We start from the raw sequence: 16,100 nt of genomic DNA on the forward strand, positions 1-16,100 counted from the left end.
CACTTCAGCCCCCACTCAGTATGAGAGCCCCCATAACTACCTCACTTAGTATGGAAGCCCCCCACTCAGTATGAGAGCCAACAGCTCCAGAACTCAGTATTAGAGCCCCCCGCAGCTCCCCACTCAGTATGAGAGCCCCCACAGCTCCCCCACTAAGTATGAGAGCCCCCACAGCTCCCCGACGCAGTATAAGAGCCCCCACAGCTCCCCCACTCAGTATGAGAGCCCCCCACAGTTCCCCGATGCAGTATGAGTTCCCACTGCCCCCCATTCTGGGGATGCAAACACCACTGAAATTGTGAGGAGGGGACAAAGCCTGGTACATAGTCACATTGTGACTCCCCCCAACTCACGGGTCCCATAGCGGCCATGTAGTTGGCCAGTATGGACCGTACGCCCCTCGCTGCATCTTACCTCTTGAGCCCCTGTGCGGCTAAACAGGTAGCACCAATTACATGTCCACCCCTGCCTTAGACTGATTATGCCAACAATGTCCACAATGGGAAAACCCCTTTAAGAGACATCCTCAAAAGTAAAAACAACATACTAGTAGAAACTCCTATACCTCATTAAAGGAGTTGTCTAAGATTAGAAAGAGAGAGAAAGAAAACCATGACAGCTTTCTTCCACCATTCCAGACCTTGGGTTGGATGCGTTTCTGAGCTGCAATACTTTGCATGACCAACAGTCAGGAGTGGCGCTGTTTCTTTAAGAAAACATTTTTTTTCCTCCGTTAAAAATATTTAATTTGCCCACATTTAGTAGCAAAGGTTGCAAATATGTTATTGCTGAGGGGTCCGATTACTCAGATGCCTGAGAGTATCCCAAAGTTTCTCCCATGCAATTGGTGACACTCAACTCCATTCACTACTATGGGGCTATCTTCAGCAGTCCAATAGAAGTGGATGGAGTGGTGGTTGCATTTTGATGAGAATAGGGGGGAGGTTTCCTTGGGGACATTTTTTTTTTTTTTTTGGAAATGCATTTAGTGGAAACTCCCCTTTAAGGACCACGTTGTACCTCTGAACTTACGTGAACCTATAGATTACATTACTCACTCACAGAGACATGACAAGGTTTAGCAATTGGAAGTGCAAACAAGAGCCGGTTCCTGGTAAATGTAATCAGAAGCGCCAAAAATGTCAACAAGACAAGAGCTTTTTTTTATCCAAAACTTATGGGATGGAAAACTATAAAGTTCAAATTTAACAGAAAAAAAAATAAAAAAAATTCTTAAACATTTTATTTAAAAAACAAGAACCCCTAAAATCAGGCTTCGAAAGCAAAATAAAGAAAAAATAAATTGGCACACGAAACAGAAATTTTTCGAATTTCTCCCTTTGGTCGGTAGAAGGTTTGAAGTTGAAAATATTTCTCCTGTTCAAATCAAGAAAATCCTCGATGACAACTGTGTAAGTGTTTCGATTTTTCAGAAAAAAGAAAAAATGTACTCGTTACTCTTTCAGAAGATTATACAAACTCCTTTGGTAGTGAGAAGAACGAGATACTATGAGCGGAGTGTGTATACTTCACGACAACTCTATCCCAAAAGACGTGGAGAATTTGCTGAATGCGGCCTCCTCCACCCCATTACCCCACCGATCTTTTCATCCAGTGTTACATTCCATACGGCCTGGGGTTCAAGAACAATATCAAAAATTGAAGAGGGAAGGGTCTCCGAACTCCAGTGTCTCTTGAATTAATGAACTGGAAATGAGTTTTGTCAATGTTTTGGGACGTCCGCGAGAATGAAAAGAGACTTGCAGAATTAATCACAGTGAGAAACTAGCATTTCAGCACCCGGCCGCGGGGCCCGAAATTGCTTTTCTAGGGGGAAAAAAAATGTAAAAAAAAAAAAACAGGCGTTCTGGCTGAGTCTTCAAAACCAAAAAACTCACACAGAGTCGGGGATCATAATGAATGGTTCCACAATCTAATTTTCACATTCCAATTTCTACACCTGAATTAGACAGACTTTACACCCCTTCACCCCTGAACCAAATCTTGAAATTCTGAGTAACTTTATGTGGTTATAACTCTGGAACACTTCAATGGATTCCACAGATTCGGAGATTGTCTTTTCGTTACATACTGTTCTTCACAATAGTGATAAAATTTGTTTGATACGACTTGCGTTCATTTGTGAAAAAAAGTCAAAATTTTGGCAAAATTTTCAAACTTTTGATTTTTATGCCCTTAAATTAGGGAGATATGTCACACAAAATAGTTAATGAATAACAACATTTCCCACATTTCTACTTTACAACAGCACAATTTTGGAAAACTATTGTTTGGGTGCACGGCAGGGCTTGGAAGGGAAGGAGCGCCATTTGACTTTTGGAATGCAAAATTTGCTGGAATCAATTGGCAGACGCCATGTCGTGTTTGGAGAGCCCATGATGTGCCTAAACAGTGGAAAACCCCCACAGTGATCCCATTTTGGAAAATAGACCCCCCCAGGCATGTATCTAGATGTGTGGGAAGCACCTTAAACCCCAGGTGCTTCACAAAAGCTTGTTTAAGTTTAACCTAGAGCCGTTAAAAGAGGTAAAACAAAATTCCCACAAAAATGTTCTTTTAGCCCCATTTTTTTTATTTTCATAAGGGTAACAGGAGAAAATGGAACCCAAAATTTGTTGTGCGATTTATGCTGAGTACGCAGAAAGGAAGGCGAGACATTTTGGAACGCAGACTTTGATGGAATGGTCTAAGGGTGTCATGTTGTGCTTGGAGAGCCCCTGATGTACCTAAACAGTGGAAACCCCCCACAAGTGACACCATTTAGAACAAAATGGATCCCAAAATTTGTTGTGCAATTTCTCCTGTACACTGATACCCCATATGTGGCCAAAAACTACTTTTGAAGCACACTGCAAAGCTCATAAGGGAAGTGCCATATTGGAGTACACATTTTGCTGGACTAGTTTGATGGTGCACTGTCACATTGGCAGAACCCCCCCCATAAATGACCCATTTTACAAACTACACATCTCAATGAATTCATCTAGGGGTGCAGTGATTATATTGACACCACAGGTGTGCCACAGAAGCTTACACCATTGGGCAGTGAAGAAAAAATAATCACATTTTAGCACCAACATTTTGTTTTAGTCCAAGATTTTAAATTTTCACACTAGGAAATGGGTAAAAATGGCACCAAAATTTTTTCCACAATTTCTGCTGAATGTAGAAATACTCCATATGTAGCTCTACTGTACTGCTTAGCCATACGAAGAGACTCGGGAAGGAAAGAGCGCTACTTGCCTCATGGAGCAATCGTTTGCGGACTCCATTAGCAGAGCCCTTAAGTGCTAGAAGAGCAGAATCCAATCAACTGACCCCATTTAGGAAATTATACCCCTGTGGGAATTTATCTACAAGTATAATGATGATTTTGACTCCATGGGTGTTTTCCAGAAACAAGAATTGGATGTTGCCGAGTGAAAATTGCAACCTGTCATTGTAGGATCCAGCTCATGTTTCTAGAGACATACAGCAGGAAATTAGGTGGGCTCTCATTGCTACAGAAATGCCAAACATGTGGGCGCTAAATGTGGGGGGCATTTGAATTTGGTAGAATTTGCTAAATTTGTATTGGAGGGTGAGGAGCCATTTCACTTTTTCAAAACCTTTGTACTACCAGTAACGTGGAGGCCCCATATATTTCCGTTAACAGACCTGAGTGAGGGCTTTTTTTGTGGATTGAGTTGAGCTTTTGTTTTGAACATTTTACACAACATTTGGGATCACATTTATCCTACGCTCTACACTGAGCACTTACGGTAATTTGGGGTTTCCATCTCAATCTCCAAGTGTTGTGATTCAGACGAAACCCCAAGGGATCCATTCACTATAATAAAGCAGCAGAGCTACTCTGGACTCAGTCTGGCCTCTGTTCAGCGGTGTCCTTCTTTTCTCAAGTGCACAAAACTGTGGTGGACTGCACTTTCATGCATGCCTAAAAACATGGAGACCAGCACATCACAGGTCAGATGGCGTCCACAGTGCCTCTATCTGCCTCTTTATAGGGAATCTTCTGACGGAGTTCCGCCTGAATCCCGTATTTCAGAGATTTACTCAGAAACCCTAATGTAAGCGCTCAGTGCAGAGCGCAGGATAATTGTGAGCACAGCCTGTGAACTGTGGGAGGCAGAATGAACAAATCAATAGCAGGTGACGAATTGGTTTTATTTTTTTACCCCGTTCATAATACGGTATAAGTGATTAGGTGACTTCAATCTTCATATTTTCTTCAATATTTTCCATATTTCGACCGACCAAGTCACGTGAGGGCTTGGTTTATGTGGGACAAGTTGACGCTTTTATTGGTACCATTTTCGGGCACATGACATTTTTTGATCACTTTCTATTCAGATTTTTGGGAGGCAGAATGAACAAAATAGCAATTCAGGATTTTTTTTTTTTTTTGGGGGGGGGGGGGTTTGTTTATGCTGTTCCACGTACGGTAAAATTGATAAGTCATCTTTATTCTACGGTTCAGTCCGATTACAGCGATACCACAATTATATATATTTTTTCATATTCTGGTGCTTTTACACCAACTATTTTATAGAACAAAAATATTTTTGCATTGCTTTATTTGGAGAGCTATAACCTTTTTAGTTTTCCGCTGATGGAGGTGTTCAACTGCTTGTTTTTTGTGGGACTGGATGTTTTCAGAGATACCATTTTTATTTACATTTGTCTTTTTAAGCCACGTTTATTCCAGTTTTTCTTCGGCGATATGACAAAGCATTTTTTTTGGCGTTTTTTTGGCGCTTTTTTTTGTGTTTTTTTTGGCGTACACTGAAGGGGGTTAACTAGTTGGACAGTTCTATAGGTCGGGTCATTTCGGATGCAGCAATACCAAATAAGCATTGTTGCGGCTGTCGAAAAGCCGCGGGGACTCGAACATATTTCTTGAGCACGCCGAAGACACTAGGATAGCATCCGAGCATGCTCGTGTAACACTTTATCCGAGGACATTGGCTCATCACTAGTGGGCCACAATGTAGAGAGGCTACAATGTAGAAAAAAAAAATGTTCATTACCGCTTTAAAGTAATTTTCAGAAAACCCCAAAAATTGTGGGATGTGTTCTGATAATGAGCCTACTCTTATTTTACGCTACTTTTAAGTCATAGATCGTGTCCCACGGACTAAAGTCGAATAAGTCATACCTAACAGATCCACATACAGTGGGGAAAAAAAGTATTTAGTCAGTCAGCAATAGTGCAAGTTCCACCACTTAAAAAGATGAGAGGCGTCTGTAATTTACATCATAGGTAGACCTCAACTATGGGAGACAAACTGAGAAAAAAAAATCCAGAAAATCACATTGTCTGTTTTTTTTTTTATTTTATTTGCATATTATGGTGGAAAATAAGTATTTGGTCAGAAACAAAATTTCATCTCAATACTTTGTGATACATCCTTTGTTGGCAATGACAGAGGTCAAACGTTTTCTGTAAGTCTTCACAAGGTTGCCACACACTGTTGTTGGTATGTTGGCCCATTCCTCCATGCAGATCTCCTCTAGAGCAGTGATGTTTTTGGCTTTTCGCTTGGCAACACGGACTTTCAACTCCCTCCAAAGGTTTTCTATAGGGTTGAGATCTGGAGACTGGCCAGGCCACTCCAGGACCTTGAAATGCTTCTTACGAAGCCACTCCTTCATTGCCCTGGCGGTGTGCTTTGGATCATTGTCATGTTGAAAGACCCAGCCACGTTTCATCTTCAATGCCCTTGCTGATGGAAGGAGGTTTGCACTCAAAATCTCACGATTCATGGCCCCATTCATTCTTTCATGTACCCGGATCAGTCGTCCTGGCCCCTTTGCAGAGAAACAGCCCCAAAGCATGATGTTTCCACCACCATGCTTTACAGTAGGTATGGTGTTTGATGGATGCAACTCAGTATTCTTTTTCCTCCAAACACGACAAGTTGTGTTTCTACCAAACAGTTCCAGTTTGGTTTCATCAGACCATAGGACATTCTCCCAAAACTCCTCTGGATCATCCAAATGCTCTCTAGCAAACTTTAGACGGGCCCGGACATGTACAGGCTTAAGCAGTGGGACACGTCTGGCACTGCAGGATCTGAGTCCATGGTGGCGTAGTGTGTTACTTATGGTAGGCCTTGTTACATTGGTCCCAGCTCTCTGCAGTTCATTCACTAGGTCCCCCCCGCGTGGTTCTGGGATTTTTGCTCACCGTTCTTGTGATCATTCTGACCCCACGGGGTGGGATTTTGCGTGGAGCACCAGATCGAGGGAGATTATCAGTGGTCTTGTATGTCTTCCATTTTCTAATTATTGCTCCCACAGTTGATTTCTTCACTCCAAGCTGGTTGGCTATTGCAGATTCAGTCTTCCCAGCCTGGTGCAGGGCTACAATTTTGTTTCTGGTGTCCTTTGACAGCTCTTTGGTCTTCACCATAGTGGAGTTTGGAGTCAGACTGTTTGAGGGTGTGCACAGGTGTCTTTTTATACTGATAAGTTTAAACAGGTGCCATTACTACAGGTAATGAGTGGAGGAAAGAGGAGACTCTTCAAGAAGAAGTTACAGGTCTGTGAGAGCCAGAAATCTTGATTGCTTGTTTCTGACCAAATACTTATTTTCCACCATAATATGCAAATAAAATGAAAAAAAAACAGACAATGTGATTTTCTGGATTTTTTTTTCTCAGTTTGTCTCCCATAGTTGAGGTCTACCTATGATGTAAATTACAGACGCCTCTCATCTTTTTAAGTGGTGGAACTTGCACTATTGCTGACTGACTAAATACTTTTTTTCCCCACTGTAACCTGCCGCTAAAGTGACGGGCTGTATTTTTATTGTATAATCCCATTTTCATATATCTTTGAAGACAGCATCATTTTTTCACAGTAACCCAATACCTAACGCCTTAAGGAGATATTTCTCATCACATTACTATAATGAGAAAAATACAAGACCGGGCAGGCCTGGTGGACTAAAAAAAAAAAAAAAAAAAAATGTAATATTTCACTATTGGTACGTTTGCTTGTTTTTTTCTTATTTTCTTACAGTCTTCAGCAACAGGTCATGGTGAAACTTTATAGGTTTCTATTATGGGTTTTGTTGTTACTTTTGTGTGTGTTTTAGATATTTTTGGGTAGTGGGAACCAAATTGTGTTGCGGCTGTCGAATATCCGCGAGACATGCAGTTGCGGGGACTCGAACCTATTTTTTTGAGCACCCCAAAGACACTCGAGTTAGCACCCGAGCATGGTCGGATAACCTTTTCTGAGAACGTTCGTTCATCACTACTTGACAACTGTCGATGAATGTCTGAAGTGTCCGGAAAAAAAAACCACAAAAAAAAAAAAAAAAACAAAACAAAACTTTTTTTCTCCTGGTGTCTTTAAGAAAAAAAAGTGCTTCCATGGTTTCCTTGAATCTGTACGATTTTTAATCATTAACATTTTACAGCTCACAATAAAAGCTGGTAACATGGTTATTTGCTTCTTTACCCCCTGAAGAAGCATTAGCGAAACACACGTGAGGTTGACAATACACAGCATCTGCTACTACATGGAGACTCCGGGTCTGTATTGATGTAACACTACTATTATGCATGTGGTTCATTTCCGGTCTGTTCCCCATCTATCTTGTGGTTTTGTTATGAATTCATATTGTTCGCTTCATTTTTTATTTTTATTTTTTAATTAAATCTTGCATTTTGCTAGGGTCTACCTTTGCTTTTATATAATTAATTTTACCACATCATTTACTATAATTTTTTATACCAGTTAATTGCCATCACTTTTGATAATATTTTGAGTCGTGTTCCTCCACCTCTCATGGTTTTTAGATTGTTTTGTCATTTTTTTTTCCATTTGGTCCGTGTCCAAGTAATGTATTTAATAAAAGAATATTCATTTGAATTGATTTGGTCCTCAATAGATTATTGTAGGCACTAGCCATGGAATGCTAATACTTTTTACAATTTATTACGAAAAAAAAAACCTACTACTACCCTACCTCTTTTTTTCAGGAAAGGTAATCATGAGGATCACAGCCACAAGTTGCTACCATACTGTAATGATGGCGCATCAACACGGTTAGATCTAACAAGAGGAATCGATTCCGGATCTGATCTACTCAAAGAGGTTAAGGGTCCTGAAAGAAAACGGAATTCATCCGGTATAATTCTCATGAGGTCCACCCTTCACCTTCAAGATCTATCAAACTGGGTCTTGAGTTGTATGAAACTACAAAAACATGGCCGATGTCTACTCGGTACAGCAATCCTCCACCATGCATTGTCCACGGCCTATGATTTCAGCTCCATTTAAATGCATAGCTTGTGAAGTGGCGCCGTTTCAGGAAACGACCACCAGAACTTCGCATAAGCCGTCAACATTGGATTAGCGGGTGTTCAACTCTCGACAGCGTAGAAGACATGGCAGTCATGAAGGCGCCATGGATCCATTAAGACAGCTAACAGCTGGTGAGAGGTGGACTCGCATCAATCCAATACCGATGGACCATACTAAAAATAAGTTATCGGTCTTTAAGAAGATAACCACCATTTACAAGGCCAATGCTGTGGGCACGTAATAGCAAGGCAGTAGTCATGGACTACTTCGATTTTACGTGATCTAGACCCAAGAGGATTTTTTTGCGGAATGCAAGTCTTTCCGTAGATGTGCGCCTAATAGATCCGGTCAAATTTCACGTGTCTGGCCAATTATTTCTTCTTGACAGACTTCAGAAGGAGTTTTCCATCTCGTTCCTCCACGTGCAACCCCATACTTTCCAGCAGCGAGGTGTCGGCCAAGCCTTGACGTTCCATACTTGCGATCTGCTCCTGGTTCTTTTCGTTGTGTTCTGTAAGGTTTCTGATGGCATAAATGGCCCATTGGTTGAGAACTGAGGTTCAGAGAGTTGAGGAACATACAAATAGTGGAGATCAAAACAAACCAGCTATGGAAACAGCCATCACCCAGTCAAACATGCAAGCATACATGGGAGAACATACAGGTCATGTGGAGATATTCGGACAGAAGTTCGGCATTGTGCTTTGACTTGATGCCTTTAGCAAAGACCAACATATCCACTTTGAATTCTATCCATGAAATATCTTGTCCGTGGGAAGTAAAGAACCCCCCCAATAAAGCATCTCTCAAGGTGAACGTAAAAAATGTGATTTCTAGCTTTCGAAGGATAGGACCTCGTCAAAGAACTAGTTTTTTTTTTTAAGCATATGTCAGCAGTTTTTTCTATGTAATCTGACAGCAGCATGATGTAGGACCAGAGTTCTGATTCCAGCAATGTGTCACTTGGTGGTCTGCTTGCTGCTATTTTGATAAAATCCCTGTTTTCGCTGTTGTAGAACTAACAGTGCTCAGAATGCTAAGCCCTGCATAACCCCACCCACACAACAGATTGGCTGCTTTATGTATACACTGTGTATAGACAGCTGCTAATCAGTGGTGGTGGGAGAAATATGCACTGCAGGAGGACTAGGAAACACAAGACACCTAGTCCTGTATAGATAATCTCCTGCTGATAAAAGACTGATTGTACTAAAACCGTAACATACATCCCAGTAAGTGACATTGCTGGAATCAGGGTCTCTGCCCCTACATCATGCTGTTCTCAGACTACTAAGCAAAAACCTCTGACATATTCCCTTGAAGTGCATACAAAACATGGAGTGAAATGGTGAACAGGAGGTCACAGGCATTTGTCCTAATATTTAAGGGTCCCCAGAGGTAATATTCACACTAATCAGCATTAATGGCAACTATCCCCAAAAATGAGGAAGATGGGAACACACCTTTAACAGCTTCACAACATATTACGCTAACTTACATCATATGTAGTGACTCCGCCTTTGATGCGGGCTCACACGCAGAGCCTAATTCTTTCCCTGCACATGATGGCTGAGTTCATCATGTGCCTTTTACCGCTCCGCCAGCAGCTGTTAACCTGTCCGCAGGATATAACACACACTGGCAAGGTGGCGCGCGATTCCACACTCCCATCAGCGCTCCTGGGATTTGATAGCGAGGCGACGATGGGTTGTCATGACAGTGGGGGTCTGCTGAAGACCCCTATGCCTGTCATTCCAGTACTCCTGTGGAAGCCAGAGAAGTGGCTGGTGTTCATAGGAGATTATGATTTTTGCTATACATGGCAGCGCTGACGTTCTATTTATAACAAGCGATCAGGCAAATCGCAGCTTCAAGTCTCCTAAGGAGACTATAAAATACAGTAAAAAGTTTTCAAAAATGAAAAAAAAAAAAAAAATACAAAAGTTCATATCTCCCACTTTTTGCACAATTATAAATAAAATTTTTTAATAAAAACAGAAAAATACACAAATTTGGCATCGCCACATTCTGAAAAGTCTGATCTATCAAACATAGAATCAATTTTATTTGATCGGTAAACGGCATAGAGCAAAAAAGAATCAATACACCATTAATTTTTTTTGGCTGTGTCAACATTATAATAAAATGTAATACAAGGCGATCAAAACATCATATCTACCCCAATATTATATCAATAAAAATATGTGTTCAGGGCACAAAAAATAAGCCCTCACCCAGCCCCAGACACCAAAAAATGTAAACGTTATGGGGTCTCAGAATATGGAGACGAAAGCAAAATTTAATTTTTTTTATCCTACAAAATTTCTAAATTTTTTTCCATCACTTAATTAAAAAAAAACAAAAAAAAAAAACTGCACATGGTCGTTCACTATATGGTAAAACTGACCCGACAATATGATTCCAGATCAGTATGTGTATGAAGATATTCATACACATACTGATCTGGAATCATATTGTCGGGTCAGTTTTACCATATAGTGAACGTGGTAAATTACAAAAAAAAAAAACACAAAAAAAAAAAACAAAACACAAGAATTGCATTTTATTTGCAATTTCTACGCACTTGGAAGTACAGTAGGTACGGAAAGTATTCAGACCCATTTACATTTTTCACTGTTTCATTGCAGCCATTTGGTAAATTCAAAAAAGTTCATTTTTTTTCTCAATAATGTACACTCTGCACCCCATCTTCACTGACCCTTTTGAGCTAGTACAGCCATGAGTCTTCTTGGGAATGATACCATTTTTTCACCCCTGGATTTGGGGGTCCTCTGCCATTCTTCCTTGCAGATCCTCTCCAGATCCGTCAGGTTGGATGGTGAACGTTGGTGGACAGCCATTTTCAGGTCTCTCCAGAGATGCTCAATTGGGTTTAGGTCAGGGCTCTGGCTGGGCCAGTCAAGAATGGTCACAGAGTTGTTCTGAAGCCACTCCTTTGTTATTTTAGATGTGCTTAGGGTCATTGTCTTGTTGGAAGGTGAACCTTCGGCCAAGTCTGAGGTCCAGAGCACTCTGGAAGAGGTTTTCATCCAGGATATCTCTGTACTTGGCCGCATTTATTCATGTTTTCTTCAATTGCAACCAGTCGTCCTGTTCCTGCAGCTGAAAAACACCCCCATAGCGTGATGCTGCCACCACCATGTTTCACTGTTGGGATTGTATTGGGCAGGTGAGAAGCACTGCCTGGTTTTCTCCACACATACCACTTAGAATTATCACCAAAAAGTTCTAACTTCATCTCATCAGACCAGAGAATCTTATTTCTCATAGTCTGGGAATCCTTCATGTGTTTTGTAGCAAACTATGTCTGGCACTGAGGAGAGGCTTCCGTTGGGCCACTCTGCCATAAAGGCCCGACTGGTGGAGGGCTGCAGTGAGTTGACTTTGTGGAACTTTCTCCCATCTTCCTACTGCATCTGTGGAGTTCAAGCACAGTGATCTTGGGGTTCTTCTTTACCTCTCTCACCAAGGCTCTTCTCCCACGATTGCTCAGTTTGGCTGGACGGCCAGGTCTAGGAAGACATCCGGTGGTCCCAAACTTCTTCCATTTAAGGATTATGGAGGCCACTGTGCTCTTAGGAACCTTGAGTACTGCAGAAATTCTTTTGTAACCTTGGCCAGATCTGTGCCTTGCCACAATTCTGTCTCTGAGCTCCTTGGCCAGTTCCTTTGACCTCATGATTCTCATTTGGTCTGACATGCACTGTGAGGTCTTATATAGACAGGTGTGCGCCTTTACATATCAAGTCCTATCAGTTTAATTAAACACAGCTGGACTCCAATGAAGGAGTTGAACCATCTCAAGGAGGATCACAAGAAAATGGACAGCATGTGACTAAAATATGAGTGTCTGAGCAAAGGGTCTGAATACTTATGACCTTGTGATATTTAATTTTTTCTTTAATACATTTGCAAAAAATTCTATTTCTGGGGTTTTTTTCAGTCAAGATGAGGTGCAGAGTGTACATTAATGAGAAAAAAAAGGAACTTTTTTAAATTTACCAAATGACTGCAATGAAACAGAGTGAAAAATGTAAAGAGGTCTGAATATTTTCTCTACCCACTGTAAATACAACGAAAACAAAAATACCCCCAGAGAATCGTCATGTCATGAAAGGCTTTATTAAAAAAAAAAAAAAAAATTGTTTACCTATAAAAGGATAAATACTTATAGATGTGCCCCCCATATTCACCTTTTAGCCTCAGGGTTTGGGAGCTCCACTTCCAGTCCTGTATTTGACATAAGGAGTTTTCCCGTCATTAGAACCGTGTGTAATAAGGGGTCAGCTGAGTGCACATTTCGAAAACTAAGCCAGCACCCTTCTCTTTCTACAGATTGACCATGACAATAAGAGGAATTGGCCTAGCTACTGAACTGAACCAATCAGCCCCTCAGACAACACTGAAGAATTACCGACAGAAAAGGGCTTTCGAGAACGAGCCAAGCCCTCAAAAATAGAGCCGCCAAATCTGAGAATGTGGCTGAAAAGTTGAAGATCCCTGAAAATCCAAATTACGAATATATCTAAAAATGGACCACACCTTTACGTGTGAAGACCTAACGGTATCATCTGTCCCGCCTTGTTTTTGAGATTTTCAAGCCCTTTCGCTCAGCTGGGTTAACTTGTGTTTTCAGGACAAAACTCCATTAAATAAACACAATGATGGACTATTTTAGAAGGATGCAAGTTGGGCCCAAACGTTGTCAATTTCGATTTCTTAAAGTTTGTAACGAGCTTCTGCACAGTGGAAAATAATGGTGATTAAAAAGTTTGAAATTTGCCCCTCTGAATGGGAAAAATCTCTCGGAGAAAGTACTAAAATTACTTTCCCATCATCAAGTTAAAAAAAACTATAAAAGAATATACATGGCCTAAGGGGTAAAACAAAAAAAAAAAAGCAATAATGTATAATTAAAATTTCAACCATTTTTCTCCGAATGCTAACAAACGGCGACGTGTTGAAACAATGCGACCCGGGTTGAGCATGGGACGTTGCTATCGAGGGGCTGTGTTTTGGTTGCTGTGAGAAGTTTAGGATTGTTAAGGGATTAAATGTTTATAAAAATGAAAGAGTTGTCTGCATTCTCGGCTCATTAAGCTTTCAACGACTTGACAGCTCCCCTGACTCATCCATATCTCCACACGGGGGTCGATAAATCCCAGAAGGCTTATAAAACCGAGTAATCCCCAGATTTGTTATCAATAAAACGATTATCTGTGGAGGGAGGTTTACGTAGCTTTGTTAATAAAAAAAAAAAAAATAATGCTAAGGGCAAATTATTTCGGAGAGGTTGCGGAATTCACACAATATCTAGAATAGATGACGGATTCGGGCAGACAGGCATTTGCTTTAGCCAAGTTGAACTGGTTGGGGCGAAAGCAACCACCATGTGGCCCATAAAGGTGACAAATACAGGGCCAGAAGGAGCAAGAACGTCCAGAATCCTTAGATGGTTTGATAATTCCTAAGAACGCCCGTTCCAGATCATCACCTGATGGTTCTTGTAGGCCATCGAACCCGCAGTTGGAAGAACATCGGCCCAAGTAAACATGCATGCTGTACAGAGACATAAAGAGGGATCATATTAATGTGTTCACCCTTATGATTGATCAGAAACAGTCTAGTCCCGTCAGGGCACACAACGCATTTTGAAAATGATGGTGTACATGAAAATGTTGAAAATAGCGCTGCCCACAGGAGGATGAAAAGATAACAAAAAAAAACTAGTAACGCATTTTGGAGCTGGACAAGCTTCATCATCAGGCGTTTCTTATACAACGCATTTTTGGTCATGTCTGGTTTCAAAGAAATGGATGGGAGTGGTGTACTGGCCAATGATCCAGTCACCCATCCTGGCACTTTTGGGGATCCCACAGTGAATGCAATTTTGCCTATTTTGATGCCCAAATCCAGAGAACTAGCCAGTGTGTAATAGGACCCAACAGGTCCTTCTATAATTCGACAACAAGGTCCATTCTAATCTCAAGGTGTTCTAGGCGGCACCTTAGCAACTGAGCAGAACATACCAGTCAAACCATTAAAGGGTTGGTTGAAAATTAAGTTCTCCGGACGTGGTTAATAGCGTAGTCATATGGTATATATAAGGTTGAACCTGGATCCTGTCAAATGCCTCATAAAAGGTCAGCCATGTCATAAAGGAGCAGTCATAGAATCGTTGAATTGTAGAGTTGGAAGGGACCTCCTGGGCCATCTTGTCCAAAACCCTGCTTGAAAATTAAGTTCTCCGGACGTGGTTAATAGCGTAGTCATATGGTATATATAAGGTTGAACCTGGATCCTGTCAAATGCCTCATAAAAGGTCAGCCATGTCATAAAGGAGCAGTCATAGAATCGTTGAATTGTAGAGTTGGAAGGGACCTCCTGGGCCATCTTGTCCAAAACCCTGCTGAAAGCAGGATTCGCTAAATCATCCCAGACAGATGTCTGTCCAGCCTCTGTTTGAAGACTTCCATTGAAGGAGAACTCACCACTTTTCGTGGCAGCCTGTTCCACTCATTGATCACTGTCAAAAAGTTTTTCCTAATATCTAATCTGTGTCTCCTCCCATTCAGTTTCATCCCATTGCTTCTAGTCTTTCCTTGTGCAAATGAGAATAAAGATGGTCCTTCTACAATGTGACAGCCCTTGAGATATTTGTAGACAGCTATTAAGTCTCCTCTCAGTCTTCTCTTTTGCAAGCTAAACATTCCCATATCATGCAACCTTTCCTCATAAGACAGGGTTTGCACACTGGCCACCATTCAGGTCGCTCTTTTCTGAACTTGCTCAAGTTTGTTGAGGTCTTTTTTAAAATGTGGCGCCCAAAACTGGACACAGTATTCCAGATGAGGTCTGACCAAAGAGGAGTAGAGGGCAATAATGACTTCACGTGATCTAGACTATATTTTTCTGTTAATACATCCCAGAATTGTATTTGCCTGTTTTGCTGCTGCATCACACTGTTGACTCATATTCAGTCTGTGATCTATTAGTATACCCAAGTCTTTTTCACATGTGCTGTTGCTTAGCCCTATTCCTCCCATTCTGTATATGCTTTTTTCATTTTTATTGCCCAGATGCAGTACTTTGCATTTTTCCCTGCTAAAAACCATTCTGTTAGTTGCTGCCCACTGCTCCAGTTTGTTTATATCTTTTTGAATCCTCTCTCTCTCTTCTCTAGTATTAGCTATCCCTCCTAGCTTTGTGCCATCAGCAAATTTAATCAGTTTAACCTCAATTCCTTCATCTAAATCGTTGATAAAGATGTTGAACAATACAGGGCCCAGGACAGAGCCCTGTGGTACACCACTTGAGACATTCTTCCAACTGAATGTGCAGCCATTTACGACCACTCTTTGGATCGAACCACTAAGCCAGTTATGAATCCACCTAACAGTTGCCTTGTCCATTCCTTACTTAGTCATTTTTTCAATAAGGATTGTGTGAGATACTTTGTCAAATGTTTTGCTGAAATCAAGATATACTATAGCTACAGCATTTCCCTGATCCACCCAATCAGTGATTCTGTCATAGAAAGAAATTAAGTTAGTTTGACATGACTTATTAGTTACAAACCCATGCTGACTCTGTTTAATCACTTCAATCTTATCCAGGTACTGACATACATGTTGTTTAATAATTTGTTGAAAGATCTTTCCTGGTATAGAAGTCAGACTCACCGGCCTATAGTTGCCTGGGTCCACCTTCTTCGCCTTTTTGAAGATAGGAACAACATT

The 16,100-nt window shown here is 41.0% G+C and overlaps 1 protein-coding gene across 1 annotated transcript in view; it reads right to left on the reverse strand.

The window, feature by feature from the left end:
* Positions 1-7,407: 7,407 nt before the first annotated feature.
* Positions 7,408-16,100, reverse strand: part of ATXN10 (ataxin 10) — a 93,844-nt gene continuing 85,151 nt past the window's right edge. Inside the window, exon 11 of the mRNA XM_073567659.1 lies at positions 7,408-8,893. Coding sequence (XP_073423760.1) covers positions 8,712-8,893 — 182 coding nt within the window. The 3' untranslated portion in view covers positions 7,408-8,711. The remainder of the gene's footprint in view (positions 8,894-16,100) is intronic.

Source organism: Dendrobates tinctorius, unplaced genomic scaffold (genome assembly GCF_039654945.1).
Source record: "Dendrobates tinctorius isolate UK_male_01 unplaced genomic scaffold, ASM3965494v1 ptg000020l, whole genome shotgun sequence".
Lineage (NCBI taxonomy): Eukaryota > Metazoa > Chordata > Amphibia > Anura > Dendrobatidae > Dendrobates > Dendrobates tinctorius.